This window comes from Zingiber officinale, chromosome 3A (assembly GCF_018446385.1).
Source record: "Zingiber officinale cultivar Zhangliang chromosome 3A, Zo_v1.1, whole genome shotgun sequence".
NCBI classification, from domain to species: Eukaryota; Viridiplantae; Streptophyta; class Magnoliopsida; order Zingiberales; family Zingiberaceae; genus Zingiber; species Zingiber officinale.
The window spans coordinates 19,904,069-19,931,401 of NC_055990.1; the positions used below are offsets into that span (position 1 = coordinate 19,904,069).

At 40.7% G+C, this 27,333-nt stretch overlaps 6 protein-coding genes across 13 annotated transcripts; 2 read left to right on the plus strand and 4 right to left on the minus strand.

Annotated features, from left to right (window-relative positions):
* The first annotated feature begins 274 nt into the window (after window positions 1-274).
* LOC122051276 (pentatricopeptide repeat-containing protein At2g30780-like) lies at window positions 275-3,418 on the plus strand. The gene is made up of 3 exons (XM_042612310.1): window positions 275-705; window positions 777-1,986; window positions 3,057-3,418. The coding sequence occupies exons 1-2, from the start codon at window positions 307-309 to the stop codon at window positions 1,896-1,898; spliced, it is 1,521 nt and encodes a 506-aa protein (XP_042468244.1). The 5' UTR covers window positions 275-306; the 3' UTR covers window positions 1,899-1,986; window positions 3,057-3,418.
* A 140-nt stretch (window positions 3,419-3,558) lies between these two features.
* LOC122051277 (1-deoxy-D-xylulose-5-phosphate synthase 1, chloroplastic-like) lies at window positions 3,559-6,926 on the minus strand. Its single transcript, XM_042612311.1, has 10 exons — window positions 6,738-6,926; window positions 6,236-6,364; window positions 5,975-6,139; window positions 5,731-5,881; window positions 5,383-5,654; window positions 5,005-5,278; window positions 4,608-4,915; window positions 4,234-4,515; window positions 3,859-4,143; window positions 3,559-3,783 (listed from the first exon to the last, which is right to left on the minus strand). The coding sequence occupies exons 1-10, from the start codon at window positions 6,834-6,836 to the stop codon at window positions 3,634-3,636; spliced, it is 2,115 nt and encodes a 704-aa protein (XP_042468245.1). The 5' UTR covers window positions 6,837-6,926; the 3' UTR covers window positions 3,559-3,633.
* Window positions 6,927-8,041: 1,115 nt separating this feature from the next.
* LOC122051278 (phospholipase A1 PLIP1, chloroplastic-like) lies at window positions 8,042-14,565 on the minus strand. 3 transcript variants are annotated; one of them, XM_042612313.1, is made up of 8 exons: window positions 13,836-14,565; window positions 11,324-11,421; window positions 10,859-11,248; window positions 10,041-10,775; window positions 9,349-9,807; window positions 9,211-9,270; window positions 8,727-9,143; window positions 8,042-8,657 (listed from the first exon to the last, which is right to left on the minus strand). In XM_042612313.1, the coding sequence occupies exons 4-8, from the start codon at window positions 10,656-10,658 to the stop codon at window positions 8,184-8,186; spliced, it is 2,028 nt and encodes a 675-aa protein (XP_042468247.1). In that variant the 5' UTR covers window positions 10,659-10,775; window positions 10,859-11,248; window positions 11,324-11,421; window positions 13,836-14,565; the 3' UTR covers window positions 8,042-8,183. The 3 variants fall into 3 exon arrangements, with proteins under 3 accessions (XP_042468247.1, XP_042468248.1, XP_042468246.1); XM_042612314.1 differs by having other exon boundaries at window positions 10,041-11,248; window positions 13,836-13,950; window positions 14,409-14,530; XM_042612312.1 differs by having other exon boundaries at window positions 10,041-11,248.
* On the minus strand, window positions 14,561-16,635 carry LOC122051281 (photosystem I assembly factor PSA3, chloroplastic-like). The gene is made up of 3 exons (XM_042612317.1): window positions 16,288-16,635; window positions 16,046-16,210; window positions 14,561-14,938 (listed from the first exon to the last, which is right to left on the minus strand). The coding sequence occupies exons 1-3, from the start codon at window positions 16,633-16,635 to the stop codon at window positions 14,615-14,617; spliced, it is 837 nt and encodes a 278-aa protein (XP_042468251.1). The 3' UTR covers window positions 14,561-14,614.
* Window positions 16,636-16,890: 255 nt separating this feature from the next.
* LOC122051280 (dual-specificity RNA methyltransferase RlmN-like) lies at window positions 16,891-20,568 on the minus strand. Of its 2 annotated transcripts, none has more exons than XM_042612316.1 (9): window positions 20,347-20,568; window positions 20,199-20,254; window positions 19,926-20,028; window positions 18,710-18,807; window positions 18,461-18,591; window positions 18,211-18,319; window positions 17,592-17,783; window positions 17,365-17,501; window positions 16,891-17,276 (listed from the first exon to the last, which is right to left on the minus strand). In XM_042612316.1, the coding sequence occupies exons 1-9, from the start codon at window positions 20,501-20,503 to the stop codon at window positions 17,000-17,002; spliced, it is 1,260 nt and encodes a 419-aa protein (XP_042468250.1). In that variant the 5' UTR covers window positions 20,504-20,568; the 3' UTR covers window positions 16,891-16,999. The 2 variants fall into 2 exon arrangements, with proteins under 2 accessions (XP_042468250.1, XP_042468249.1); XM_042612315.1 differs by having other exon boundaries at window positions 20,199-20,266.
* A 1,891-nt stretch (window positions 20,569-22,459) lies between these two features.
* LOC122051282 lies at window positions 22,460-26,748 on the plus strand. 5 transcript variants are annotated; one of them, XM_042612320.1, is made up of 8 exons: window positions 22,461-23,527; window positions 25,359-25,688; window positions 25,758-25,883; window positions 26,013-26,093; window positions 26,202-26,251; window positions 26,334-26,373; window positions 26,467-26,548; window positions 26,640-26,748. In XM_042612320.1, exons 1-5 carry the CDS (start codon window positions 22,738-22,740, stop codon window positions 26,228-26,230), a joined length of 1,356 nt encoding a protein of 451 aa, XP_042468254.1. In that variant the 5' UTR covers window positions 22,461-22,737; the 3' UTR covers window positions 26,231-26,251; window positions 26,334-26,373; window positions 26,467-26,548; window positions 26,640-26,748. The 5 variants fall into 5 exon arrangements, with proteins under 5 accessions (XP_042468256.1, XP_042468254.1, XP_042468255.1 ...); XM_042612322.1 differs by having other exon boundaries at window positions 22,460-23,148; window positions 23,227-23,527; window positions 26,202-26,548; XM_042612321.1 differs by lacking the exon at window positions 26,334-26,373.
* Window positions 26,749-27,333: the final 585 nt, after the last annotated feature.

Sequence of the window (27,333 nt, forward strand, 5' to 3'; positions counted from 1 at the left end):
AGGCTTATTATTTTGAGTCCCACTCTTTTACATCAATATTTTTTTTAAAAAAACTTACATATTGTTCATAGTATTATGGTAAATTAAAGTTGTAATGAAGATTTCTTTATGATTTTTTCATTTGAATCCAATATTATAAAAAAAATAGTAAAAAAATTTGAAAGTTTCTATAATATTTTTATATTAGCCCTCGGCGCTCGAAAGCCCGAATAAACGCGATGTTATTATTGGGCCTATTAAAGCCTATCCAAGCGCAGTACTTGTGATCGCAAGATACTTGCTTCGTCTCCAACCTACGCGACCTAAATGGCGAGAAAGCAGCTCGTCGCCCTCCTCCTACTCCGCCGCCGCTTCTCCTCCCTCCGATCTTCGATTCCCCGTTTCCGAAGCCCTACGCTCGCGCGCCGCCCTCATGCTGCTCCCTCCGGACCCCGCTGGTTTTGCTCCGATGATATTTCCGACCTCCGCGAGCGCATTCTCCTCCTCTCCGAGAGCCACTCCGAGGTCTCCAAAGAGGACAAGGAGTCTCTCCGATTTTCCGTTCACGCGCTCGCGGACGAGCTCCTCGCCCTCCCCGATGGCCAGGGTCTTGAAGCTTCCTTGGGCTCCGGATGCTTTCCTGACCTTCTGCGCCGCCCCCCTGCTGGCTTCGCTTCCGTCGAGCTCCTATCGCGCCTCCAATCGCACCCCCTCCTCGCCCTCCAGGTTTCCCTTCTTCCCCTCTCGCTACCTTATGAATTTTGCACAGCGTATCGACAATGGTTAAGCGATTGTAGGTCTTTGACTGGAGAAAGAAGCTGTCTTGTGAGATCTCGGTGCTACCCGAGGAGTACTCCAAGGCGATCACCCTGGCCGGACGCACTAAGAATGATACGCTCGCAACCGAGCTCTTTTGCGACGCAATAGCTGCTGGCATCAATGAGACCTGCATCTACAATGCGCTCATGTCCACCTGCATGTACAATGGCCTCACGAATAAAGCGATCCTCGTGTTTGAAGATTTGAAGAACGATGCCAAGTGCAAGCCCACGATTGTCACTTACAACATTCTCCTTTCATTGTTTTCTCGTTCCATGCTTGTGGATCATTTGGAGAAAGTCCTCAAAGAGATTGAGGACTCAGAGCTTCCCTACACCATCAATACCTATAATACTGTCATTGCTGCGTATGTTACGGCATGGAGGTGGGACAAAGTGGAGAATATATACCAATCTATGTTGGAAGGGCCAATCAAGCCTGATGATAACACCCTTTTTCTGATGTTGAGGGGTTATGCCTACTCAGGGAATTTAGAGAAGATGGAGCAGATTTACGATCAAGTAAAGGAGACTGTTAATAGTCAGCAGATGACTTTGCTCCGAACAATGATATGTGCCTATACTAAGAGTTCTCAACCTGATCGAATCAAAAAGGTGGAAGCTTTGATGAAGTTAATACCAGAGGATGAATATAGGGCTTGGCTCAATGTGCTTTTGATCAGGATGTATGCACAGGAAGGCTTGATTGAGGTTATGGAAAGATTAATAGCTGAGGCATTCCAGCGACAAACTATAGTGACTACTACAGGAGTGATGCTGTCGATCCTTTCCGGTTACTTCAACAATAATGCAGTGGACCGGCTAGCTGGATTCATTAAAAAGGCAGAGTCTGCTGGGTGGCGGCTTTGCCGGTCATTGTACCACTGCAAGATGGTGATGTATGGGCAGCAGAACCGCTTGGGTGAGATGCATGGGGTTTTGGATGAGATGGAGAATTTTAGATTTGACCGAACAAGGAAAACATTTCTGATTATGTACAAGGCATATGCTAACACAGGAAGGAGATCAGAGGCAGAGTCAGTCTTTGGCATGATGTGGAAACATGGTTTGGGAAATTCTGATGATGCTTTTGTTACTTGATATTTGAGGAAGTCCAGATGATTCTTTTGCTAACTGACAAACCAGCATATTACTGAGTTTCATAGCTTTTGAATGGAGATATTACTGGGTGAGTTTTACCTCACAAATGCTCATATTTATCTTAAGTTGCTAATCTATTAGCATTAGTGTTCTTACAAATACTGATGTGCCATTATGGTGGATAAGGTTAGCATTAAACTCTAGGATTAAGCAAATATCAAGCTAATAACTATGCTTATTCTGTAACTTCAACTATTAGAAAAAGATTTTTCGTCATTTACTTTTACTCTTTGGTTCACATAGAATGCTTGAAGATGTGGTATAAAAGGAAGATGTACCTCTTTTTTATTAAGTATTGAGGTTGCAAACTCAACAACCTCTTTTTTTTTATAGTGTTTTGTAGAAGTTTAAAATAAAGGTCCTAATTGCAACTTAATTAGACTGTTTTGCTACTTTACCCCGTAGGTAGTAGCAATAGCTAATGCACATGCTTGATGGATATTAGTATTAAGCCAATTAATGAAAACCTATTTACATGTAGCAACTACCATAACAGTGTTGGTAAACCAACAGAAATCTTTCTTGGATCGGAATAGTTATAGTGGTATTTTTTTTTCTTTTATGTATTAGATAGAAGATGCCGTGGATGTAGTTTGCGCTCTTGTACCACTTGATGCAGCATGGAATAGGAAGAGGGAGAGAGTGGGAGGGTTAAGTTCTTGTGCCTCAGCCCATCAATCTCAAGATAGGGTGCATGCATTAGCTGACTATCCTACAATTTTTTCGTCATAAAATGGTGAACTGGCTCAACAATAACCCTATGATTCATTTGCAATTTTCCGATTCTTTCCCTCACCTTCCCCTGCAGCCCTGCTTTCCTATTTTACATCCAAGTGAACCAACTCTATGTGGCTCGACTAAAATATACTAAGTTTAAATGTAAAAGTAAGCTAAACATATTACTTTGGATCTCACAATTTTTAGGAACTTGATTCTCTTTGCTATGGTCCGACTGAGTTGAAGACCATGATATGGAAATAGTGCTTTTCTCCTCAGTAATAATGATTGTTCTACATACTTTGACTTGGAATTCTTGAGTAGAAGTTACGTTAACTTGCTTGATTTTAACTTTGTTTGGTCCAACTCTTGTTATTTCAGAACATATCAGAGGCTGGGAATTGATTTCCGTAATCTCCCCGATCCACCGATAATGCTAAAGCAAAGCAGTGATTTGTGATTTACTTCTGTGCATTAATACTTGTAGATATCTGCTGAGGAGGCATCTCCTTGTCATTGTTTCAGTGATTATTTATTTAACATAAAAGGTAAAGTGATCTCAACATGGAGGAAAAATTTTGGGGGGAAAAAATAATAAAAGAGCCCCCTTTTATTTTTTATTATTAGTAAAAATATCAGAAATACCTTTTAGATTGGTTCAACAATGTAGTAATATCTGAAATTGCTCCAGCGTAGTGTTGGTTAAAATTACTTCAATGTTAAGTTGCTCCAATATTCTTTAATATTATTTGTTGGTGATTTTTTTTTTTTACAATTTGATTAAAATTACTGTAATAATAGATCAAAATTGTTTGTTAAAATTACTTAAGGTTATAATTTTGTTCACAATTGTTATAATTTTGCTCACATCCTAACTAATATGTATTCTAAAAAAATTACTCAGTTATCCAAAGAGAGGATAAAAGAACAAATGAAACATTTGCTATCCATCTATCCCTCATGACATGATCTCAAGTGCCTCCCTTGTTTGCCCAAGTATATTGAACACTGTTGCGGCGATATGAGATGGTGTCAAGCCAGCCTCTGCTAGCTGATCCATCGGTGCTCCATGGTCGATATATCGGTCGGGAAGAACCAGCGGCCTCCACTGTTCGAGGCAAGCGAAAAAAACATGATCAAAATTCATACTTTAGACTTTGATACTAAATCCGATATATCTCACCTTGATTGTGCTATCAAGAAGGCCATTGAGTGCCATGAACTGGGCCACATGAGAACCAAACCCTCCGATCGATCCTTCTTCAACTGTGATTAGCACTTCATGATGCTTGGCCAGATTTTGAATCAAAGCATGATCAAGCGGCTTGCAGAATCGTGCGTCAGCCACCGTAACCCTTAGGCCATGTTGTTCTAAGATCGAAGCCGCGAGTAGGCAGCTTTGAACTGCTGTTCCATATCCCAGAAGTGCCACCCTCTCGCCCTCGATCATAATTCTGCCTTTTCCGATCTATCAATTGTAAACAACATTCGTCAAGCACTTGTTATTCTCGATCAGAGAGTTTGTATCGAGAATTCAAATGTATGATCTCCTTGATACCTCAAGCGGGACGCCTTTGTTTCCTGCAGGTAGAGGAACACCGATTCCGTTTCCTCTAGGGTATCGCAAGCAGGATGGCCGGTCGTCAATGGCTGCTGCAGTGGCAACCATGTGAAACAGTTCTGCCTCATCGGAAGGAGCCATGACAATCATATTGGGAAGACATGCCATGTAGGTGACATCAAAGGCACCGCAGTGAGTCGGTCCATCCGCTCCCACAAGGCCTGCTCGGTCCATTGCAAATCTTACTGGGAGTTTCTGCAAATCCACATCATGAACCACCTGCCAAACAAACTCAAAACATTTCATTTTGATCCATGTTGTCTCTCTCGATCAACATGTTCTCGCAAATAAGGACTTTGGAAGCGGCTTGCCTGGTCGTAGGCTCGTTGTAAGAACGACGAGTAGATCGCGCAGAATGGCTTAAGACCTTCACAGGCTAGACCAGCTGCAAATGTAACTGCGTGTTGCTCCGCTATACCAACATCAAAGCATCTAGTCGGAAAGCGACGAAGGAAATAGTTAAGCCCGGTTCCACCTCCCATTGCTGCATGAATTGCAACTATGTTTCTGTCCGCCTCTGCCTCAGCTATCAATGCGTCGGCGAAATAATTGGTAAAAGACTGAGTCTGAGAGCTTGACTTGAATTGTTTCCCGGTCGCCGGATCAAATTTGCCAACACCTAAAGAAAAGAGAGCATATTGTGATACCAACACACAAAAAAAAGAGAGCTAATATGTTTGTTTTAACACAAAATTGAATGAAAATCACCGTGATACTTATCGGCAGCTCTCTCTGCGTAGGGATACCCTCGTCCCTTTTCTGTTACGACGTGTATAAGAACTGGACCTGTAGTCTTGGTCTCCTTAACCTCCTCAAGTATGGTAACAAGATCATCCACATTGTGGCCATCAACCGGGCCAATGTAGTATAGACCAAGTTCTTCGAACAAAGTTGATCCCGAACCACTGATCATTCCTCGTGCATATTCATCGACTTTTGCTGCAAGTTCATGCATTGATCCACCAATTTGCTTTGAAACTCCCTAAATAATTCCAACCATACAATTAAAACTCATGAAAATAACAAGAACAAGGGTCCAAATGTTTGATCATTCACACACATTATTTTTAGATTCTTCATTCTAACCTTGGCAACCTCCCTCAGTTCTCGTAGTGGTCTGCTAGATTGCAATCGGCTGAGGGCGCTGCTTAAAGCTCCAACAGGCGGAATAGGCCCGTCGAGACTGGCTGTGGGCAAAGAGACCTGCTTATTGTCATTGAGAATGACAATCATGTTAGAGTCAAGATAACCGGCATTGTTCAAAGCTTCATATGCTTGTCCAGCCGTCATGGCCCCATCTCCAATCACTGCTACGACATGATTCTTCTTGCCCTTCAGATCCCTCCCAACAGCCATCCCTTGAAATCAAACATAAATTGGCACAACTATGTTAATGATCTTGGCCTTAATTAGTATACTGAATACGGAGCATACCAAGCGCAGCTGATATAGTGGTGGAACTATGACCGGTTCCGAAGCTATCATAATCGCTTTCAGAGCGCTTCGTGAACCCAGATAGCCCATTTGTTTGCCTCAATGTAGGCATCTTGTCCCGCCTTCCTGTCAGTATCTTGTGCGGGTATGACTGCAAAATAGTTTCCAAACCAAAACCACTCAAATAAGATTGCAATTTTCATCGACTTATAATGAAGAGAGTTGATACAGGGATTTTAGAAACCTGGTGCCCCACATCCCAAAGTATCTTGTCTTGGGGAGCATTGAACACAAAGTGCAGAGCAACTGTGAGCTCAACAACTCCAAGGCTCGAACCAAGATGACCTCCCGTCCTCGAGACATGGAAGATGACATCGGAACGGAGCTCATCCGCGAGCTGTTTGAGCTCCTGCATCGAAAAGAATAACAGAATAGAATCAGAAACCAATAGGGGCATTTCACAGAACACATGAGTGGCACTTCATCCTTTGTATTATCGGTTAACCTTGGCAGAGAGATTCTTCATATGGATCGGATAGTTGACAGTGTCCAGCAGTGGAGTCGGAGGCCGCTGCGAGTAGTACTCCCCGGCGTCCGATAGCAACGACGCACAAACATATAACCTTCTTCTTGGCTGCAACCAATCAGTCATTCATTCACTCATCAAATACATTCAAAGCTTCAGCAATTAGTATCTCTGTATTTATTTTTTTTTTTTCAAAAAAGAACACATTCCTAAATAATGAGATCAACAACCACACCCAAAAAACAATATGAACATCAACTAAGATTCCAAAAGTTCAACTTTAAAGCTAAAAATTCAACTGAAACATGGAAGATAAGGAAGAGCAGGAGATAGTCCATTCAAACAGCATTTCTATCTTACAGAAACAGAAAACAGAAACCTAAGGAAGAATCATTCCTCTCTCAAAGAAATTAACCTAACAGAGAGCTGGTAGGGAAGAACCCTAACAGGCTAACACACACACCCAGAACCAAAATTCAACCTTGAAAACTCCAGTTTGAAGCCGGAGATCAAACAAGGGCTGAGTAAGAGAGGAAGCCTTGAAGTGGCTGGAAAAGCAGATCAATCTGGGGGCAGCCATGAGGAGAGGAGGAAAGCGTGGGAGAGAGTCTGAGCAGGAACCCAGAGTGTTCGATCTCGCCTTTCGAAATTATTGGATGAATAATGAGAAATTGGGCAGGCTCCTAACGGATATTGGAAATCCAATTACATAACTTGGGGATATGGCAATCTGTCCCTTGATTGGACCACATCGACATCCAATGCTCCGCTAGATACGTTGACGGATAAAGTGGATCGGCGTAATCTAAGCTAGATTTGATCGGAGCAGACAGATTTAGGCACTTGTTTTCCACGTCGGTGACTTTATGCTGACACGTGGAAGATGGTAAGGAAATGGATTTGCAGCAATTCATTTCTCAAATTCATCAAAGCCCGGATTGTAATGCGAGGATAAGAAATGAGACAGATCTATTACACTGGAACATTTCGAAACATTTATGAGACTTAAATTATAAAAAAAAATACTTTAAATTATGAATTTTTTTTAAAAAAAACATACCTAATTTTTAAATTTCTATAACACACTTATTTCACATTTTAGTTGAATTTTAAAATCCCGGGACTATGGTGCAACTACAAATCATCCTGGTTATCACACTTATTTTATATTTTTGTTTTTTTATGATACCATTTAAACTTATGTGTTCTCCACTTCTACTAAATGTCTCACCTTCATCAAAGTTAGCTGATCAAGGCCACTTACTAACTTCTCTGTATCTTACTACCTCATTGTTGACCTCAACACGAGAGAAATGTCGTCCAAATTCACAATTCTTGTTGCTGCCAAAATACACTAACATGAAATTGCAGGAAAAAGACAACATAGACCTCGATGAACCTAAATGCTTAACATATCTGTAATGCATGCTAACTTACAATCTTTCAAACTTAGTTGAAGCTGTCTAGGGAATTCTCAGATCTTATAATTTCTGTTCCAAACTAAACTAAACTGGCTAGCACAACCATGGTTATTGCTGTTCCTAGCTTATTCTCCATGTTCACTCTTATGATATTCATTTACTCTTCTAGCTCTTACACTGAATTTCTTAGCAACATCTGCTTGTTAATTTAATCATACAGGACTTCTGCATATGCTGCAAACTCGAGGTTGGCTACTTTATACTTATCAAGTATTACTTCCTTGTAGAATGGTTTGGACATAAATCATGTTAGGTTTTCTGATCTGACTAATTTTAAAGGTGATCGATCGGACACTGCAAAAAATTTTCACTGGACATCACTGTATCAATATTTCCACTTAGTTATGCGCTTTACAAAGAGGAAACCATCGATCCTCTATTGCAACAACTGATCTATTCGTCCATGTATATATCAAGAATCAATGTAGAGCAGATTGTGAGCCTGCTCAAAACCCTTTGGTAGTGGTAGTGGCCACTTCGTTGGGCACCAGCTGCGGAGGCTTCTGCAAGATCGGATTTTGATGACCTGCGCAGGAGCCGGCAGCGGCAGAGGTGAGGAGCGGCCACCACTGCTCCAGCCGCTGCTTCCTTGACCTCCTCCGGAGGTGCTTGTTGTGCCGCCGAATCAGGCCGGCGATCGCCCTCGCGTAATTGCTCGAGTCGTGGTCGCGGAGGATGGTGCCCTCGGAGCCGTAGGCCCGGGGGTCGCTCAGCGTCTCCAATGGATGGGGAGAGTTGATGAAGGCTCGCAGTGCGCTGGCAGAGGCAGCCGCGGCTTGCGATTGACCTCCTTCTTTGCCGGTGTGCTTCCCGTCGAACACGTAGAGGGCGGAGTCTTGCGGCAGAAGAGGGTGGTAGGGAGAGGACTGGTCGTCCGGCTGGAGGATGTACGTCCGGCCAAGAGGAGAATACAGTACTTTCTGCAACACCAAATCACAAGTTAATAGCAATCCAATTGACGGGAGTAAAGATTGTAGCAGGAAGAGTGCCTGATTGTTAAGGCAAGGATGGGATCGAAAGGCGCCGTTGAGCCGCTTGAGGAGCTGAGCGACCTGGTCGGGGTAGTCGCAGGAGAAGGCTCTGGGGACGATGTCGAGGTGCATCATGACGGAGAGGACGAAGCCGTCGTCCAAGCCCAACGCCTGCAGGACCCTCTCGCCGCCGCAGAACACGGACGGCGTCCCGAAGGTGACGACCGGATGGAGATGGCGGCGCTCCACGTTGCCTCGAGCCAGCAGCATGAACGCGACGAGGATGCAGAGGCTGCCGCCCAAGGAATGGCCAGTGAAACGAAACCTGGCGCCGTCGCCGTATCGACGGAGGTGTTCCGCGACCTCCGGAAGGAATTGCTCGTATATGCCCTTAGCCGCTTCGTAGATCCCCCGGTGAACCAGAACATCCATCCTCTGCTCGTGAAAAACGTCGATTTCGATGAGCTTGCAACGGATTAGGAATGAAAGAGATTCAGTTTACCTCGAATTTGGTAGGCTCGAAGAACAGATTTGCTTGCCAAGAAGCCAGCGAGTCGGATCCCTGAGGAATGAGAGCCAATGCGTTGTAGAAGACGAAAGAGTCCCTTTTTTTAAATAGCAGAGTGTCGCGTCAACGCACCTGGATCACAAAGCAGCGGGTGCGCGTGCGCGCTTCGTCACACACGAACCACTCGCAGGGGGAGGAATGGAGGGAGCGGAGATCCTTCGCAGCCTCCTGCCTCACCGCCGCCTCCGCCGCCACCACGGCCGTCATCGTCGACGCTGCCACGCACGCGGCCACCTCGGGATTCTTGTAGCTGCGGATGTTCGTAGTCCCCGCATCACTGCAGGACTCGGAAGGGAAGCAGCTTCCAACGGCCCCGCTTCCGCCGGCGAGAGGAACGTTTACCTTGGCGCCGGAGTGGACGTAGGAGGCGGCGGAGGCCGCGACCTCGTAAGCGAGGGAGGAGGCGACGGGGGGAGACGGTAGGGGCCGCGTGGAGTCGACCTCGAGCTTGGCCCTGATGGCGGCCGCCGACTTCTTCTCCAAGGACGAGGTCACGAACTCGAGTCCGTACCAAGCGCGCAACTCCTCCACCTACCATGTCCGGCCCAATACAGCCCATTAATGAATTATTTGGGCCCTCATACGCGTCACGACAAATCGACATAAAGAATGGGTACGTGGTCACATGCATAATAAATAAACATTTAAATTTGCGGAAAAAAATTCCAAATTGTTAGGCAGTTGTGGAACAGCTGCGAGTCTGTGGAAAAACGAAAGCCGTTGGAATTGAAATGGAGGGCCGAGATTGAAGGGAGAGCTTTCACCTTGATGTCCGCGATCTTGTACGCCTTGGTGCAGAGGAACGCGAGTTGGGAGAAGAGCATCGTGTCCGACCACGCCGCTGGCTGCAGCAACCTCGCGAACGATTCCCGATCCCACTCGCCCTGATTCCCGTTCGCCTCCTCCGGCGACATGTCGTCGTAGCTCACGCCGCAATACCCGTCCTCCTTCCCTTCGACTTCGTCGTCTCCTCCCTTCGCGTCGCTCGGCTGCTGCTGCCGCCGCTGCCGATCCCTCCACCTTCGCCGGAGTTCCAAGATACGAGACACCCAGTTCGCGCGCTGGCGGATCTCCGTTCCCGCATCGGCCTCGATCTCCTCCACCAGCCTCAGTTCGCCGGCGCTCGCCGACTCTTCCTCCTCCTCCTCCTCCTCGAACATAAACGACCGGATCCTGTTGGAAATGATCCCACCGAATGGAAACAGCACCCCGACCGACCTTCCGCTCTTCAACGAAGCAGTCGGCGAGGCCGTCGAGCGTACGACGGCAAGTGAACACCGCAGCTGCGGAGACGATTGCGTCCGCCGCATCCGCCCTGCCATTCCCTCCGCCGCCATCCCCGGACACGGAACGCGGACCCCCACCGCCGCTCGCGCCATCATCTCCGGCGGCCGCCGCGGGTCGATGGATCTGGATCGGAACAGGACGACTCAATTTTGACCAGGGAAAGGAGGAAAGAATTTGCCTCTTCAGCGACCCGTGCGACTCAACCCTCCCCCCTATAAGTAGAAACCCAACAGGATAATCAAAATGACCAAAATGCCCACAACCGAATACTCGAAAGGAAGGTCAAAACTGTCACCAAAGGGCAATCCATCGAGATCTCCGCAGCGGCGAACCCGATTCCACGGATTCACGCTTCGAACCCATCGGCTTCGTCGAGACCGCGGAAGGCAACAGAGGAATATCCATCAGATCCATCGAACCCATCGGCTTCGTCGCGGATTCAAAAAAAAAAAGAAAAAATAGCGGCGGCGGCGGTTGGCGAAGTAGGCGGTTTCTGCCGGTGAGGTAGTTGTCTCCGGCGAACAATAATAATAATAATAATAATATATGGAGATGTCGGCGGGAGTGGGAAGACGAGCACGTGGCGGCGTCGTGGCACGAAGAGATGGTCGGGCAAGTGGCTGGTCGGGCACCACCTGCGAGCCAGCGACTGTGGCTCGCTGGGTCGGCCAGCGCAATTAATTTCCTGCAATTAATTCCAAACGAGTTGGTGTGACGATGGATTAGAGGCTTAATTGCGAGATGGGAACTGATGTATTACGTGATGGAAACGGCTGTCTTTTTGGTTTGCTCCGATTCCTCTCTGAAAACCTTTTTGTGACGCTGCACAAGCCTCCTCATAGGCCCAGATTCAATAACCTGCGAAGTAAGAAACATTAGGGTTAGTTGAGTGTATCGGCGCGATCACTTTCACTTTTATATTCAGGAATGAAATTCCAGATACGCAAGAGGAAAAAAAAAACAGATGAAAGTGCAGAATTTAGCGGAGAAAAATAATTATCCTTCGGTCTATCTCTATATAGTCCTCCGGAAGAAAATCTCTACTTAGGATTAGGACGGTAAATGAATTAAGCGTTCGTGAATAAGTTTGATATTCGACTTGTTAAAAGCTTGATTATGTTCATTCAATATACATAAGATTAATTAAACAAACAAGCTTGAACAACTCGTTAAGCTAAACAAACAAGTTTGAACACATATGTGTTTAACTCGTTAACATTCCTGAACAACGTTCATGAACCATATTCATTAATAAAACTCTTTTCAATATGCTAAATAAATAATAAAATAAAATAAAATAAAATAAATTTAAATTATCAAGTTCAATAATCAATTAAACAACTAAAAATTTCAAACAATCAAACAAGTTTGAATTGAGAGCTTGATAACATCTAAACGAACCAAGCTCGAACCAAACTCAAGTCAAGCTCGAACCAAGCTCAAGTCAAGCTCGAACTAAGCTCAAGTCAAGCTTGAATTGAGAGCTTGATAACATCTAAATGAACCAAGCTCAAGCCAAATTTCAAACAAGCTCAAGATCATAAAAAATAAACCAAGCCAAGCTTGAACACTCATTTCAAAAGTTTGATTCATTTTAAGCTCGACTCGGCTCGGCTCGACTTGATTACTTTATCAAATAAGTTTGAACATCCCAAAACTTGACTCGGCTTAGCTTATTTATAACCCTACTTAGGATTGTTGGGGGCCAAAGACGATAGTTGTTAAACCATGCATTGATATTGTATGATTGTTTACGGGCAGATTGAGTTTTTGGGAGTCGTTGTCAAACTGTAGCATCACAAGGTGGTGGCTACGAGAGTCCTGCAGCAATCTGACTACTGGCATGTTGGAAATTGTAGTAATATAGTTTGTGTAGTATTCCGAGCACTATAGTGTTTTTGGTTATTATAACTTCCCAACATCCCCAGAAATGTAGCATCTCGACTACTGTAGTATCGCAAAGCCTAATGCTTAGAAAGCAAGGTCTGATGCGAGGTAATAACTCAGGATACTTATACGGAATGCTACGAATAGACCTAAAAATAACATGGAAATTAAAATTAAGATGAGATGGTAAGTTAAAGTGAAGATGAGATGGTAACTAGCGCATCACTCTCAATATAAGAACGACCGACTTAAAGGTTGGTCGTGCTTGAAGGATTCAGCACTCTACTTGTGAACAACCGGTCGACATAAAGATCGGTCGAAATCATGACTCACACGGCATAATTCTATTATATACCCGGTATGCCTTTGGGTTGAGCGTAAGTATAGTATTTGCTCTCAATATATAGCCAAACGTCTCCATATCTGATCAGATTCAATAGACATGACTCTCCATTCAATGTCAAAACATACAGACTAAACTCGAATGACCCTGAAGTCGATTGAGTATATGGGATTTCATTTTTCACTTCTTCAATATTACTTTCAACTTACAAATACTATCATATAATACATTCAACTTACAAATACTATCATATAATACAGTACAATCTTCAATATAAATCAGACCGTCACAAAGTCGGTCGTCAGTATGACCCATAGGTCGATGTTATACAATAGTAGAGGACTTTGAGGCACTCGGATTTTCCTTTTCTTCCCCACCCCCACAATCAAGAACTAATTTAAACATCGAAGGAGCTTTGCTAGATACATTCAGCATCCTTTGACGCATGCTGATTCACTCCATTTAACAAACTGACAAGTGATATTTCACCTGCCAAGTTAGTAAATTTAAGTTAAAACTTATTTATCAGTACCTTATTGGTTCGTCAACCATCTGAATACTAATTAGTTTGTTGAATGCTCATATGCAGCTAGAATGTTTTATCATTAGTCATGCAAATGAAAATTCATTCTTCAACTGTACAAAATCTAAAACTTCAGAACAAAGCTATTGAGAAACTTCGAACTATCATAACAAAATCATGCCTTCATTGAACTTGCTTACAACGACCAATTTATAATTTGTGTTGTATTTTATTTAAGAATTTACACATATGTTTAAAATACAGAAGCCAAAGATTTGTACAAGCAAAAAAAAAAAAAAAAACTAGTCAGCCATCTATTTGTTAAAACTGTTAACTGAGTGATGCACACACTAAATCTGGATTTACAACCAATAAGAAACATTTACTTGGAAGATATTTCAGCATATGCTTTTAGTTTAATTTCACATTCATGCATCATTCGGGTTAGTCTTGTGATCAATCTTGTTCTTTTCATGTTGACTGAAAATCCAAACATTCACTTAGCATATTAACATTTACCTCTTAGGCACTTTATTCTCTCATCCCAAGGATTGCATCCATATGCCAACATACCTCTGGATCTGTCAGCAGGTTGCAAGCTTTTGGCTCAATTCAAAAGCTGCTCGCTTGGAAACTAGAACAGGTGAAAAGAGTGAAACAAGATAATTTGCTCGAGAACCAGACACTTAAAACTTACAGAAACAAAGGTATAAAAACAAGCCATCAGCAAATGCAAGCAAGGTAGTGGCATTATGCAAAGTCAAAACCAAAGTTCTGAAATATGCAGAAATAGTGCATTTTATTAATCACCGCTATGTATGGTCAATAGGAAAGAAAAATGCTCCAACAAATCAATGACCAGAGGGGACCAGTGTACATGAACATATATCACTCTCTGGATATGTACAAATAGTTCGTTACAAATCACAAATTCAAGATCCAATCTTACTGGAAGAAACAAAATAACCATTTCAATACAATAAGAACTAAAAGTCAAATTCCAACTTAACTTGAAGCTCATATTAAAAGTTCGCACATTCTCCAACTCAAACATCAAGCTAATAGTAAAATTTCATAGTAGAGTTGGCTTACAGGTTATCATGGAGTAATCAATACCATTTTACCTCAGCAGTAGGCAAACATTTGAATTCTGCACAAAATTGATATAACATATAAAGGACTCTGCACAAGTTAGAAATGTATACCTTTGTTTTCAATGAAAAAAAATCTCTGGCAGATTGGTATATGCAAACTAAATTTATATTAATAATTGAAGAAATTTGGATACAACAGCAAGGTTAACTGGAGTTTTCTCTATTCTGTTGCAGAAATTCAAGGTCCTTCTTTTGCCTTTCTATGGCCTCTTTGGATAAAGATTTTGGCTCTGGATAATTAGTTCTCTCACCTGTAGCTATTTCCTTTACCATAGAACTAACTATTCTATCTATTTCTGTTTTTCCAATAGAAGGGAAAACGGAATTTAGCATATTGCAGAGTAATCTTTTGTCCTCCTCTTCTATTGTATCATTGCCAAAGCAGCAGACATAAATTGCATCCAAAGCTTTTTCGACTCTAATCTCCATTGGAGTTTCAGGAACGACACTCTTCATTTTGGCTCGCCTCTGGACAAAAGTAGAAATCAATTTCAGGCATTATGCACAGTATATATGAGAAAGAATTCTCATTGAAGAATTGATATAACAAAGCAAGACAGCACTTGAAGAGCAGCATTCCCTATGCACACAGAGTTGGCAAAACTTATGACAGAATTTGCATGAATTCTGCTGTTCAAAATTTTTTCTAACAATAGTGCGTTTTTAGTCTCTACTTGTGAGAATGCTATCAAGCAGCAAACATCCAACAAGAAATTAAAGCTGCAAAAGGGATTTGGTATGACAATAAGATAATGATGTGCAGGAAACTTATTGTTATAATAAAGCCACAGTTCGATAGGTTTATCAAAGCTCAGACCTGCTGACGGCATCTGAAGTTCAAGACCAATATTATTGCTCGGTATAGAACCAGTCAAGAAAGATGGGCCGTAAGAATCGTTACAAAAGAAACCAAATAAATATTATTATCAGAGAAATATTTCCATCCAAATAAATAAATAGGCAAGTGTTATTAAAGGATAAACAGAGATGACAAAGTATAATACTGCATGAGTTATGCGAGAAAACACTTAATTCTGCAATAAAATTAAAATATTCATAGCTAATAACAATAACAAGAATCATTGTCATACAATGAGTTAAATTTGATTGTTTATCAACTAATGTATAGAACGGAATCAACAGATAATAACTAGCTATGCTGAAGCTCATAGATTTTCTTACTGCACTCCAGTTTAATAATTTCTACATTCCATGATTTTGTTTTGCCAGGCATTAAGCCAAAAAATCTACCTACTTCTCATTGTTTAGGAGTTTGCCCTTAGAAGTACTCACAAAGGATAATTTCCCATCGCAACTATGTGAAACTACCCAATCATACACAGCTAGCAACTATCCAGCAAGTCCTTCAACTAGCAATTCTAAGAAAAGATATGAATTGATAGTTGCTTCCAGCCGAAAACATACAGAAGCTTGAGACTAGAAATATTTGCAGGCATCTACATTAACATTTCAACTCAATTGATAAGATTTAATGAGTTGTTCCCTCTTTTGCTGAAAGTAAAGTGACAAGAGTGAAGATATCAAACTGAAGGAGGGTGAAGCTAGAAAAATCACCTCCTTCGCAGCAGTCATTTTAGCAAAGAAAGTCTCTTCCGCAAATTCAATATCATTCGAAATGCGGAGCCTTGCTACCCCTTCCAGTATCTCTTCCGACTTCAAGAGTCCGGCACCAAGTGCAGCCAACCAGCAACACATAAGAACGTAAAGTGGATCCCCTGCCTATGTAAAAAAGGAAACAATTACAACAAAATAGGAAAAAAAAAACGAGATTTATGTATGAAGGATTAGATACGAACTCTTCCGCGGCGGTCTTGGAACTCATAAAAGGCTCTGGAATCCATGATGCTGCATTTCTTCCCTACTCGTCGCCGGAACTCAGCGAAGTCGATCAGATCCTCGCCGACGCCGCCCTCGTCGCTCAGAATGCGGGCGAAGAGGCCCACTATGGGGAGCGACCCGATCAACTTGCTGGCGAAGCCGGAGATGGAGTTGGGCTTCCTCTCCATGTAGCCGACGACCGAGAGCCTAGCGGCGCGGCCATAGCGGACGAATGGGCGGCCGCGCAGGACGAGAGCGGAGGGTGTCGGTGGCAGGAAGGAGGAGAAGAGGCGGACCGAAGCAAGGGTTGCGGCCGGTGCCCCCATGGCCTTCGCTCAGCAATTGGAGCTCAGCTTATCGTTATCCCCTAATGGATCGAGCAAGGGGTTAAAGCACCATTTTAACATTTGTTGGGGCTTTTTTCATAAAAAGAATAATTTTGAATTTTAGAAATTAAAATTCATTAATTAATCCTGCCGTTTGGCCTCTCCAAAATTTTCATTCCAAGAAACATTTTTTCTTATGGCTAAAAAATTAAATTTTTTTTGAAAAAAAGGACATCAAAAGAGTGCGATTACAAATTGAAGAATGAGAAGGTAACGTGAATTTTTCTAATTTCTTGGTTAGTTCCTGAACATGATGAGATGAAAATAAAACGACGATTAAACCTGCTAAATCAACTCTGGTACGTTACACAGCCATTTGAAATCTCCCAGGAACACGAAGCAATGGCGCTTGCACATCTCCAGGCTTTCCTAGCTGCCCACAAGCTGCCATCTTATCGTCCCCCCTGCTGAGTCGCAAGAACACAGCGATGCCTGCTTCTGCGAGGACGTTGCGGAACTCAATCATCTTATCCTTTGCAGTCGGCTTGAACAGAGTTCCGCAATGAGGGTTAAATGAGATGAGATTTATCTTGCAAGGAATGCCTCGAACAAGTTCAATAAGCCTCTTGGAATCCTCTATGCTGCCAACGTTAGAACACTAGAATCATGAAAATGGTGATGAAAGTGGGTTGATGCCTGTGATAATAGAAGAATAGAAGCAGCTCAAACCTGTCATTCACTCCAGCAAGCATCACATATTCAAATAATACTTTGTACTTGTGTTTAGATGAGAGTTCTTCCTTTAATGTGTTGAGGAGGAGGCTCAGTTTGTACTTCCTGTTGATCGGCATAATCCAATTTCTCACCTGCACATACATTCTTAGATTGATAGTCTATACACATACGGAACAACCCGCCTCAATAAGATTACAAGTCAGAGAAGCATTATGAGTTACCTCGTCTGTAGTAGCATTTAGACTAACCGCCAATGCACATGGTGATTCACGGAGAAACCGTTTTAACTGAGGAACAAGTCCACTGGTCGAAACAGTGACTTTCCTTGGGCTAAAATGGAGACCTTGGTCATGAACCATTATGGCAGCTGCTTTGATGACATTGTCTATGTTGTGCAACGGCTCGCCCATGCCCTAAACAAAATGATCAAGTTTTCAGAAGAAGCCACATCAAATGAGTGCAGACTTTGAAAAAAATAACCACATAAATTGTTCCAATTTGAAAACACCAAATATCGGCCAAATTATGTGATAAGCAATGCTAACTGCTTATTATTAACTTTTTCAAACATCGTAGTAAAAGTTGAAATGGTTTCTTAGCCTCCTAGCTATAAGCAAACGCTGTGCTAATTCAACTTATAATAGTGTTTAGATTTTAACGAGTTAACTTCTTCATTTATTTTATTCTACATTCTTTATCCGATTGTTCAAACCATTGGGATATCTTCTATTTTGTTATAACGGTTCATTCCGGATGAACCTTTCAACAAGAGATGTCGATGCATAGTGATTTTAATGATCACTTTATGAAATATTCTAGTTGATAAGATTGTGTGCATACCATGAATACCACATTTGTGATGGGTCCCAATTCGCTTGTGAATAACCTGCGTGCAAACACAGCTTGTTCAACAATTTCTGCCGTTGACAAATGCCTCTTTAAGCCCATCCTGAGATATTTCAGATACAAGTTAGATTTAGCTATTATCCCAAGTGTGTCCATACCAAGGTGTCCAAACAAAATATATCATCAGCATGAGCAAACCAGAGTCAATATTAAACAAAAAAAAAAAGAAAGAAAATGGACGTGCCTCCCAGTGTAGCAGAACTGACAATTCATGGCACAGCCAATTTGACTAGAAACACATACAGTAGTTCTCCCTTGTCTGCAGGGGATGACAACTGTTTCGATCACTGATCCCTCTTCCAACGTGAACAAAATCTGCAAGCTCCTGTGTGATCCAAAATTAATTTTGAATGCTCTAAAAGCAAGAATAAAGCAGGTTTTGAACTGAACATATAGACTACTGATCAAAATTAATAGATGAAGACAAACTTACCTTTCGAGTTCCGTCTAATGCTGTTAGAACTTCTTTCAGTGACAATGCCGTTAGAGAAACATTTGCAGTCAGCATTTTTCTAAATTCTTTATTTAACCCTGCAAAAATACAAAGTAAGATATACATGGCAGAACAATAATTAAGGATACAACAGCAATAAGATCAATAAGTTTTGTACACAAAAAAGTAATTCTAAATTAAATGTCAATGTGAAGAGCTGATGCAATTGACATAATGCATGTTTTTTTGAGATGGTGAAATAGAAAATTACTTAACGAAAGATCAAAAACAGCAGGGCGTTCAAAAACAAGTTATTGATGGGACCTGGAGTTGAAATTGGCCTTGATTTGCTATCAAAGTGAGACATCCAGGGAGAGATCAAACAGCAATTGTGTTATTTTATGGAGCAACTTTGCAATTGTGTCACAGTTATCTATCTTCTTGGGGGAAGTAAACTGAGTTGTAAAAGATCAACTTGCACAGAAATTGGGAGGAAGTGGATCAATAACGAGATGTAATTGGATCAAAATAAGGCTGGATTTGACTCAGTCAGATTCAACTCAATATGATCAATCCAATACATCCCAGTATGAGATATCATGCTTCAATCCAACCGTCCAAGAACACTTGTCAATGGGACAGAACTTTTACTGATCATTACATGGAATTTGAGGATTTTTTCATATAATGAGCACTATTACAAGGGCATACTCAGAACCTTCAAGGATGGATAGATAAGTAAAAATGGTCAGTGATTCCTTCTGGAAAAGGACAACATGGCATAATTTGACAAGCCTGCGCTAGAAGTTGAGACTGAGCAGGATGAGAGTGTGAACTAAACACAACATGCAAGTGAAATCGCTATAGTGGGATGCATGTGTGAAGCTTTTCATGGAGCGAATGAGAAAGAAGCTCTACAATGGATGCTAAAAGTTTGTTCTTTTTTCATATATACCTTTTTATCATATCCAATGCTTGAACTTAACACTCAGATAAAGAGTAACTTGATTAATTGTTGTTATTTGTTCCATCAATTGCTATTAAAGACTTGATTCAATTCTGTTTATATTGTGTCCTATAATATTGGGAGAATAAGAGCTCAATTTATCTTTTGCAATCATGCATCACCTATTTGCAATCATATATCACCAAAATCTTCTTGAGAATAACTTTAGAAAGAGAGAACAACTAAGCTGGAAAAAGTCTAGCGCAAGACCTGTCAATTCATCGCAGCTCTGTGCCCAACTGTTGTTTCCGTAGAGGCATTTCCACAACATCAATGCCTGCCCGGACCTAAATCCTTGAGACTGAACCCAATTCTGCTCAAAAAAGTATGTTTTTTTAACCAAATTGTTGCGAAATAATAATCTCTAAAGTCAAAGCTTACAATTGGAAACCTTGTGAAAAAAAAAAAAAACAATCATATATTACACACAGCAAAGCAGATACAAAATGATGAACATCAAAAACAAAGTGAGAGTAAGCTTACTTCGAGTTCTCGAAAATCCATCCCCTTCAACGTAACTTTGGAGCTCGCAGGATCGCCTAAACCCAGTACTCGATAAGCGAACAGAAAATATGAGGATAATTTTATCAAGAGGAAAACATTAACGATCCGGAGGAGGAGAAATTAATACCAGATTCTTGATGGATCGGCGAAGTCGAGAAGGGGCGACCGCCGGAAAATCTGGAAAAGGATCCTCGTGGCAGATTTAGGCGAGCACTAGCATTTGTAGAAGGAAAGCAAACCAGAGAGGAGACAGAATAGGCCGTCCATCGAATGAGCACGGCCATGGGCAAGCACCGGGAGGAGTAGCCGAAAGGAACGCCAACGGTGGTGCGGCGGCGGCGCTTTATCGTCATCCAATTCCATCCCTCTTCCTCTCTATTCACATTTTACGGGCCGGCATTAGGCCCATTAACAAAATCTTTTACTCGTAAGCCCATTAGCTCAAATTGTACCCACTCGGACTCAGTTCTCCAAGTCCAAGTCAATTTCTCATTTGTCCACCAAGAATTTTAAATAATTGTATTATGGTGAAATAAGGTAGACCAAAATTAAGAAAACATCCCACAATATTAAAATCATCACACTTCAAAAGTGGTCGTATTCTTCAAACAATCAAGAGACGCCCAAATTTTTAATCTCTGTCATCTTTTAGATCTCATTTTCATCAAATTCAAAACATAAATTTGGTTGAATTTTTTTTCCCATCTATAAGAGCATCTGTATTCGTATTCGACGGTAAATGCTATAACTGTATGTTAATGTTAAAATCAATGTGATGTAGCGTTAAGACTGTCGTGGTTGAACGCAATGCTACGTGCCATTGGATTAAAAATAATAAAACACTAAAATATGATGCTGCTGTAGTGTATTTTTTTTATTTTATTTATATAAAAACATTATAATTTTCAAAAATAAAAATTGAATAAAATAGATAAATAATAAAATATGAATGTATTTTTTAATAATATTATTATTTATTTTAAAAAATAATTTAATATTTTTAAAATATATTTATTTAATATAATATAATTTTAAGATGATTGAGAGATTCATAAATAATAAGTGTTAATATTAAAAGAAATATGGATGGAAGAGATATATCGTTATAATGAATTTGTAACAGTGAATCTCATACTTTTTGATGAGATGGAGTGAGTCCCATACTTTTTGATGAGATGATAGATGTTATAATGGGTTAGCATTGTGAATGCTCTAATAATACTAATTTCAATTAGTGCAGTCAAATAGATCAATCTATGAGACAAGTTTATCCATAAAAAATATGATGGGGCAAAAAAGGGATGGGATGGTCAATCATCTTGGTAAATTAGAAATCTCCAATCCAAGATGGATTGCAGTTAAGCGAGCTAACACTTGCAGGCATCTCGACTATTTAGTCAGTCACAATCATCCTATGCTATGAGTCGGGCGTAATATATATATATACAGAGAAAAGATTAAAATATACAAGTCCATTGATTTTTTTTATTAAATTTTTTAATTTTAAAAGTTTTTTTTCAATATGTAGACCAACCTAGTCCACCATGAGGCCATCCGTGTGGGCCGCGGACCCAAATGAGTCAACCTGTATTGGGTCGTAAGTCCATTGATTTTTCTAATTTATTTTTTAAATTTAAAAGTTTTTTTTCAATATGCAAGTCAATCTAGTCCACCATGAGATCATCCGTATGGATCACGAACCCAAGCGGGTCAATTTGTATTGATATATTTTAAAATGAATTGATAAAATATTAATCCGACCTGTTTAAAATATTTCAAAGGATGCTAATCCGACGAATTAAAAAATCTAATCTCAATAAATGAGCTTCAATTAAACTATCCTAATATAATTTTTACACTAATTTTTATCAATCATCCCCTTCTACAACTACTAATGGTAGATTGGGCTTCGAATCTCTCATAAAATATATCATATGATCACCGTGTTCGAATTATTTGTAATATTGGATGATTGATGTAATCTATATGTATTTTTTAAATTTATGTTAGTGATTGATACCTTGATGGGATGGATCGATCATCGATCACATAATCGGAGAACTGAATAATCAGATTATAACAAAAAAAATGATAAGTGATTGGTAAATATAAATCTGTAGGAAGGATGGTGGGGTGGCGGCAAAAGAGTGATGAACTTGAAATAAGGAGCACGTTGTGCTGATTTTAAAAAAATTAGAGGCACTTTTGTAAAAATTTCTCCCAAAATTAATTTAAGGTAGAAGCGGAAACCATAAGGGGCATCGTAGGAGAGTAAAAAACATTCAGGTGTCTAATCCTAATATTTCACTTTATATCGTTGAGCCTTAAACCGGCAGAGATCGAGGCTGTGAACTCCAATTGAGATCCACGACAGCCGATTTCGCAGGGATCCGATCTTTGTTCGTCCTTTGCGGCCGGCGCAGAATCGCCGCCGACTCCGCGCGCCGGGGCCATGGCTTCTGGCGCTGAGTAAAACCCGAAGGCGGTGCCACCGCGCGGCCGCTTCCTAGGCGGTGTTATGCGTCTCCACGCCTCCAAGCTCGATCTCCCCCTCCCGACGACCTCCTCGCCAGCCGCCGCCGTCTCCTACCTGCTCTACGAGCACTCGTCTCGCTCCCTCGCCCTAGTTCTCGACGACTTCTCCGCGTTCCTCTACCCTTCCCTCTCCCCGACGCGTTTTCCCGCACCCAACCACACCGCTGTTCCCCCGCCCTCCACCGCCGCTTGCTTCGTCCGCCTACTTCCCTCCTCCCGTGTCTTGTTCCTCACCGCTGCACCCCTCGCTGCCGGCTCCAGCATCCAGCTCCGCGTTTGGATCCTCCTCTCCCGCGGAGGCTCCGCCGCCTCCGCCTTCAGCCCCGCTCGCCTTGACTTCAGAAACGACCGCGGCCGGTTCTCTGTCGCTCTCGGCCTCCGCCACGGGCACACGGTACGGCTCGCTGGATCGGCTAACGTGTTTGTTATCCACTCGGTCGCTGCTAATCAGATCTGGGTTTTCGCCGCGAAGATGGCTGCGGCGGAGGAGGCCACCGTCCATCTCATGAAGTGCGCAGTGGTAGAGCTCTCGCTTCCGATCTACTCGATCACGGTTTCGATGGGATTTATGCTCCTGGGAGAGGTGGACGGCGTCCGGGTCTTTCCTTTGCGACCGCTGATCAAGGGCAAGCTGTCGAAATCTTGCGTTTCAACCATCAAGAAGGCAACTGCATCAACCGGGGATCTCTACAAGAAAATTTTGCCAAATGGATTGATGATTCCCAAGAATTTTATCAAGAGCTCGTTGATTCCTGAAGTCGAAGAAAAGACTGGTAGATGTGCTACTCCCCATAAACTTCCAAATATTTATTCTTTTTTCGTTGTTAAGAGTCTATTCTCTGTCTCTGCGACTCTGCATTCTTCTTCCTCACCAATATTGATATTTGAGCTAAGGCATGTGTCTGGTTCGTTCTTCTGGGTTTTACAGTTCTGGATTTTGTTGATTACATTTATATTTCTGAATCGATAGGTCATATTACGTAAATCAATAAAAGGAAATAGGTGTTTCATCTAGGTTGGAATATGATTGCCAATATAACATTTGAGTAGCATATGAGGTGCCCCTCAAGAATGACTGAATGGTCAGAGGTGTGTTATTTGCATTGAAGTTTGGATAGGTTAATATAATATGGTTTAGTAAGTCATTCAACAAAATTAAGAACTAAGAAGATTGTTGTGGAGAGAAACTTTAGAAATTAAAGGTTTAAAGTTAAGTGGAATTAAGATTCAACGTATTAAATAGTTTTGATAATAGGAAAAGAAGTGAGGTAATACATTGTCTAAGCGGGCATGAAATTCTTGTGATCACGCTTTAGACACCTTGGCTAGTTGGATGTATTATTCAACACTATGGAGACATTGATGGAGACTATTTATAGTATAAAAGGTTGTAGTTAAATGGAAAGCAACTTTTGGGGCTCTGAGTCATCAGAAAAATGCTTATTTGATTGTCGCATGACAAGTCATGCTTCATAATCAGAGAGTTGATCTATCAGAAAAAGATACATACTAAAACTTAATTTAATAGATACAAGAATGTAAAGATGAATTTATGGGGTCGTCATAAATAATAAAGTAAAAGATATTGTCTGCCATTTAGGAGCACTTTGGCATTGATTCAACAGATGTAGAATGATCAAATAAAAGCTAAGATGATATGAACATGTTCAAAGACAATAAAGAGATTCTAAAGGTAGACAAATTTAACTTGGAGTTGAGGTGTAAGGTGTAGAGGAAAACTAAATTTAGTTGCTTAAAATAGAGGTGTAAGGTGTAGACAAATTTAATAGAACTTGAAGTTTATGAAACAGAACTGCTTTTTTTTCGAACTTGAAGCATAGATAATTAGTTTTTGTCTGTTACAGGTGATTCCGGTTAATTATAAGTTCACATAAATAATCACTTTTGCCGAAAGTCTAGAAATTGATAGTGTCAACAACCTAGTTTGAAAACTATAATGATAATAAACTGTCTCTTAGTTTTCAATATTCCTTCTCTTGCTGAGTAGATAGTTAACAGCCTATAATGGCATATACTATGATAAATACCTTTACTTTTATTTTAACATAATGATATCCTTTCATTTAGAGAACTGAGTTCATTAAACATCATCCTCTTAGTTTGAAATTCGTTGATATTCCTTGTCTGGTGGAGCATACACTTGAAATCATTCGCCACACTAGTTCCTATTTGGAAATTTTGTGAACATTGAGTAACACAAAACTGAAGCTTTTCTAAGATATTTGATAAAAAGAAAATTTGACTGTCAATATCATGCTGATAGCACAACTGATAACCTATTAGGGTAGAGGATAGGAGTGCAGAACTAATAAACTAATCATGGTAGAGGATTGATGTGCAGAGCAATTAGGAAAGAGAGTATGAGTGTCATTTATACAAGTTTGTTAATAGGAAATCTGCAATCTGTCAAGTTTAATTTGAGTTATATGTTTGGCTTTAATTCACATTTCAAAGTCATTGGTGTTTAACCATTTTATTGTGTAATGCATATATCTTTGATGGCAAAAGTATGACCAATGTTTTTAAATTTTTTATCATTGTTATTTGAGTTGAGAACTTATCGATAGGCATCTTTGCTTGCAGATAAGCTTAAGACTGTCAGAGTGACACAAGACTCAAGTGATCCCTACTCATTTTTTGTGTTCATCAAGCCTGCTGAATTGCAAAGTTATAAAGGCAGTAAATCAACTCCCTCATCATTAAAAGCAGTTCGCATCCATGTTCTGTCAGAGAAGAAATATTTGATCTTGGATTCAGCTGGTGGTTTACACTTTCTGAATTTTAATGAAAGTGGTGGAATGGCACTGGAACTCAATGCTCAGTCATCTATGCCTTTCAATTATGCGCATGCATGCCAACTAAACAATGTCATGGAAGTGCACTTTTTGTCTGTTCTTCCTGATATTTCTTCAGGTATGTTCTAGTTTGTTCTATACATCTCTGTTTAGTATATTTTTTTCCCCCAATTTATGTTCTCTGCAGAAATACAGTATGCTTGGCTATCAGACGGAGAGTATTCCATACATTTGATCTCACTGGTAGATGCTGAAACTGCTGATGATGAGATTGATAAAGATGGGAGCAAGGAAAAATCTACTGTCCTTTCAGGTCCCTGAAAATCAACTTTTTTTTCTGTCAAACGAACAAAGCCCTTAATTAGTCAAAATGATTTTATAGCTCTTTGACAATTGTCTTATATATTACTCAAGTGACATTTTTTGTCTAAAATTCATCTAGCTGTGGGAGCGATATTTACAAATGAAAAGATTCAAGACCTTGTGCCTATTTCCTCGACTTTATGTCTTGTACTTTGTCGAGGTATTTAATCTCTTTCATTGAGTTAGTTGACAAATTGAGTTTTCTAACCTGTCTACTGGAAACTGGACTCTTAAGGTAAATATTGACTACTTCAAGTTTAACATACAGGAAACATGTTTATTTATGGAGTTGCTTGAGCAAATTTATGTCTGTTGGAGGTTGGTTCTATATTCTAAATATATTGTGAAATTTAAGATGCATGTTTAAGGGTTATATCCTTCAACTTCATTGACTTTTTAGGAACAAGTGTGCAACCCTACTTAAGCTGTTGGCAATAGCAGTTAGTGATTTTAATATAATTGGTTTTTGCTTTTCTACCTTATATATTCATTTATTAATTCTATTCCTTTGCCTTTGTTTCCATGGAATGAAGGAAAAACTTGTCAGGGCAACTTAGAAACTTAAATTTCTATGCTTACACGGTTGCTTTATGGAGCAATCTTGAGTAAGATAGGGTAAGTATATGCAGTCTTTATATGATGCTGAAATTACAATCTTCTTTTACTTATACCTCTTATGAGTGCTACGTATTGTTGTTAATTTCAGTTGGCAGTCATGCGGTCATATCATGTTGGATTTCTTTCATCAACCTATCTTTAAGTCATGAGCTACTTTAGACTTCTACCTTCAGTATCAAACTCTAGCTTATGACTTCAAAAAGGATCTTCAAGGGCTAAGGTGTGACTTTATCCATTTGTTTGTCAATAATAAAATGACTATTTATAATTGATACCTGTTAAAAATCTTTTTTCCTGCTAGATGAAAAGATTAAAATTGCAATTGTCACCATTTTATTTAGTCACTTGAGTAATTTGACACCTTGTTTTATTTTTACAAGTGACCTACATAGTTCTTCAACATAAAACTTTGACGATTTAAGGTTGAGGACTTCTTAACACGCATATTTCTTTCTTGAGAGAAGAATATTAGTGTTGGTATAGAAGATGCTTAACATATGGGAACCATACTTAGGTTTCATATCTTCTTGAAAGGATTCTTGGTTGATAATCATCTGATTTAGCCCGACACTTGCTCGAAGAATTCAAATTTGTTAGTTTCACCTCTCCACATTAAGCTTATGCAAGAGTGCATCCATAGGGATTCAAATATCAGTTTTCTTTTAAAATAAACCTGTCCTCGCATGCTCTGTCATTAAGCAACCGCAACCAACAGCATATTTCTAGGCGCATTCTAGCAGTCGATTCTTAACTCCAATCTTTACTTCATTTTATTGGTTCTG

What these genes read in the sequence shown, in the direction of transcription:
- LOC122051278 (XM_042612313.1), bottom strand. Translation starts at nt 10,658, where the DNA reads ATGATGGCGCGAGCGGCGGTGGGGGTCCGCGTTCCGTGTCCGGGGATG. An exon ending in ACAAGATCGCGGACATCAAG is followed by an intron (nt 9,808 to 10,040) that starts GTGAAAGCTCTC and finishes CGGACATGGTAG; the next exon opens with GTGGAGGAGTTGCGCGCTTG. An exon ending in TCGAGCCTACCAAATTCGAG is followed by an intron (nt 9,144 to 9,210) that starts GTAAACTGAATC and finishes TTTCACGAGCAG; the next exon opens with AGGATGGATGTTCTGGTTCA.
- LOC122051276 (XM_042612310.1), top strand. Translation starts at nt 307, where the DNA reads ATGGCGAGAAAGCAGCTCGTCGCCCTCCTCCTACTCCGCCGCCGCTTC. An exon ending in ACCCCCTCCTCGCCCTCCAG is followed by an intron (nt 706 to 776) that starts GTTTCCCTTCTT and finishes AAGCGATTGTAG; the next exon opens with GTCTTTGACTGGAGAAAGAA.
- LOC122051277 (XM_042612311.1), bottom strand. Translation starts at nt 6,836, where the DNA reads ATGGCTGCCCCCAGATTGATCTGCTTTTCCAGCCACTTCAAGGCTTCC. An exon ending in TGAAGAATCTCTCTGCCAAG is followed by an intron (nt 6,140 to 6,235) that starts GTTAACCGATAA and finishes TTTTCGATGCAG; the next exon opens with GAGCTCAAACAGCTCGCGGA. An exon ending in AGCTGCCGATAAGTATCACG is followed by an intron (nt 4,916 to 5,004) that starts GTGATTTTCATT and finishes TCTTTTCTTTAG; the next exon opens with GTGTTGGCAAATTTGATCCG.
- LOC122051282 (XM_042612319.1), top strand. Translation starts at nt 22,738, where the DNA reads ATGCGTCTCCACGCCTCCAAGCTCGATCTCCCCCTCCCGACGACCTCC. An exon ending in TGAAGTCGAAGAAAAGACTG is followed by an intron (nt 23,528 to 25,358) that starts GTAGATGTGCTA and finishes CTTTGCTTGCAG; the next exon opens with ATAAGCTTAAGACTGTCAGA. An exon ending in ATGTCTTGTACTTTGTCGAG is followed by an intron (nt 26,094 to 26,201) that starts GTATTTAATCTC and finishes TTTAACATACAG; the next exon opens with GAAACATGTTTATTTATGGA.
- LOC122051280 (XM_042612315.1), bottom strand. Translation starts at nt 20,503, where the DNA reads ATGGCCGTGCTCATTCGATGGACGGCCTATTCTGTCTCCTCTCTGGTT. An exon ending in GAGCTGCGATGAATTGACAG is followed by an intron (nt 18,808 to 19,925) that starts GTCTTGCGCTAG and finishes GTATTTTTGCAG; the next exon opens with GGTTAAATAAAGAATTTAGA. An exon ending in CTTGCTGGAGTGAATGACAG is followed by an intron (nt 17,277 to 17,364) that starts GTTTGAGCTGCT and finishes TAACGTTGGCAG; the next exon opens with CATAGAGGATTCCAAGAGGC.
- LOC122051281 (XM_042612317.1), bottom strand. Translation starts at nt 16,635, where the DNA reads ATGGGGGCACCGGCCGCAACCCTTGCTTCGGTCCGCCTCTTCTCCTCC. An exon ending in TCCAAGACCGCCGCGGAAGA is followed by an intron (nt 16,211 to 16,287) that starts GTTCGTATCTAA and finishes TTTTTTACATAG; the next exon opens with GCAGGGGATCCACTTTACGT. An exon ending in AAATGACTGCTGCGAAGGAG is followed by an intron (nt 14,939 to 16,045) that starts GTGATTTTTCTA and finishes ACTTTTGTCCAG; the next exon opens with AGGCGAGCCAAAATGAAGAG.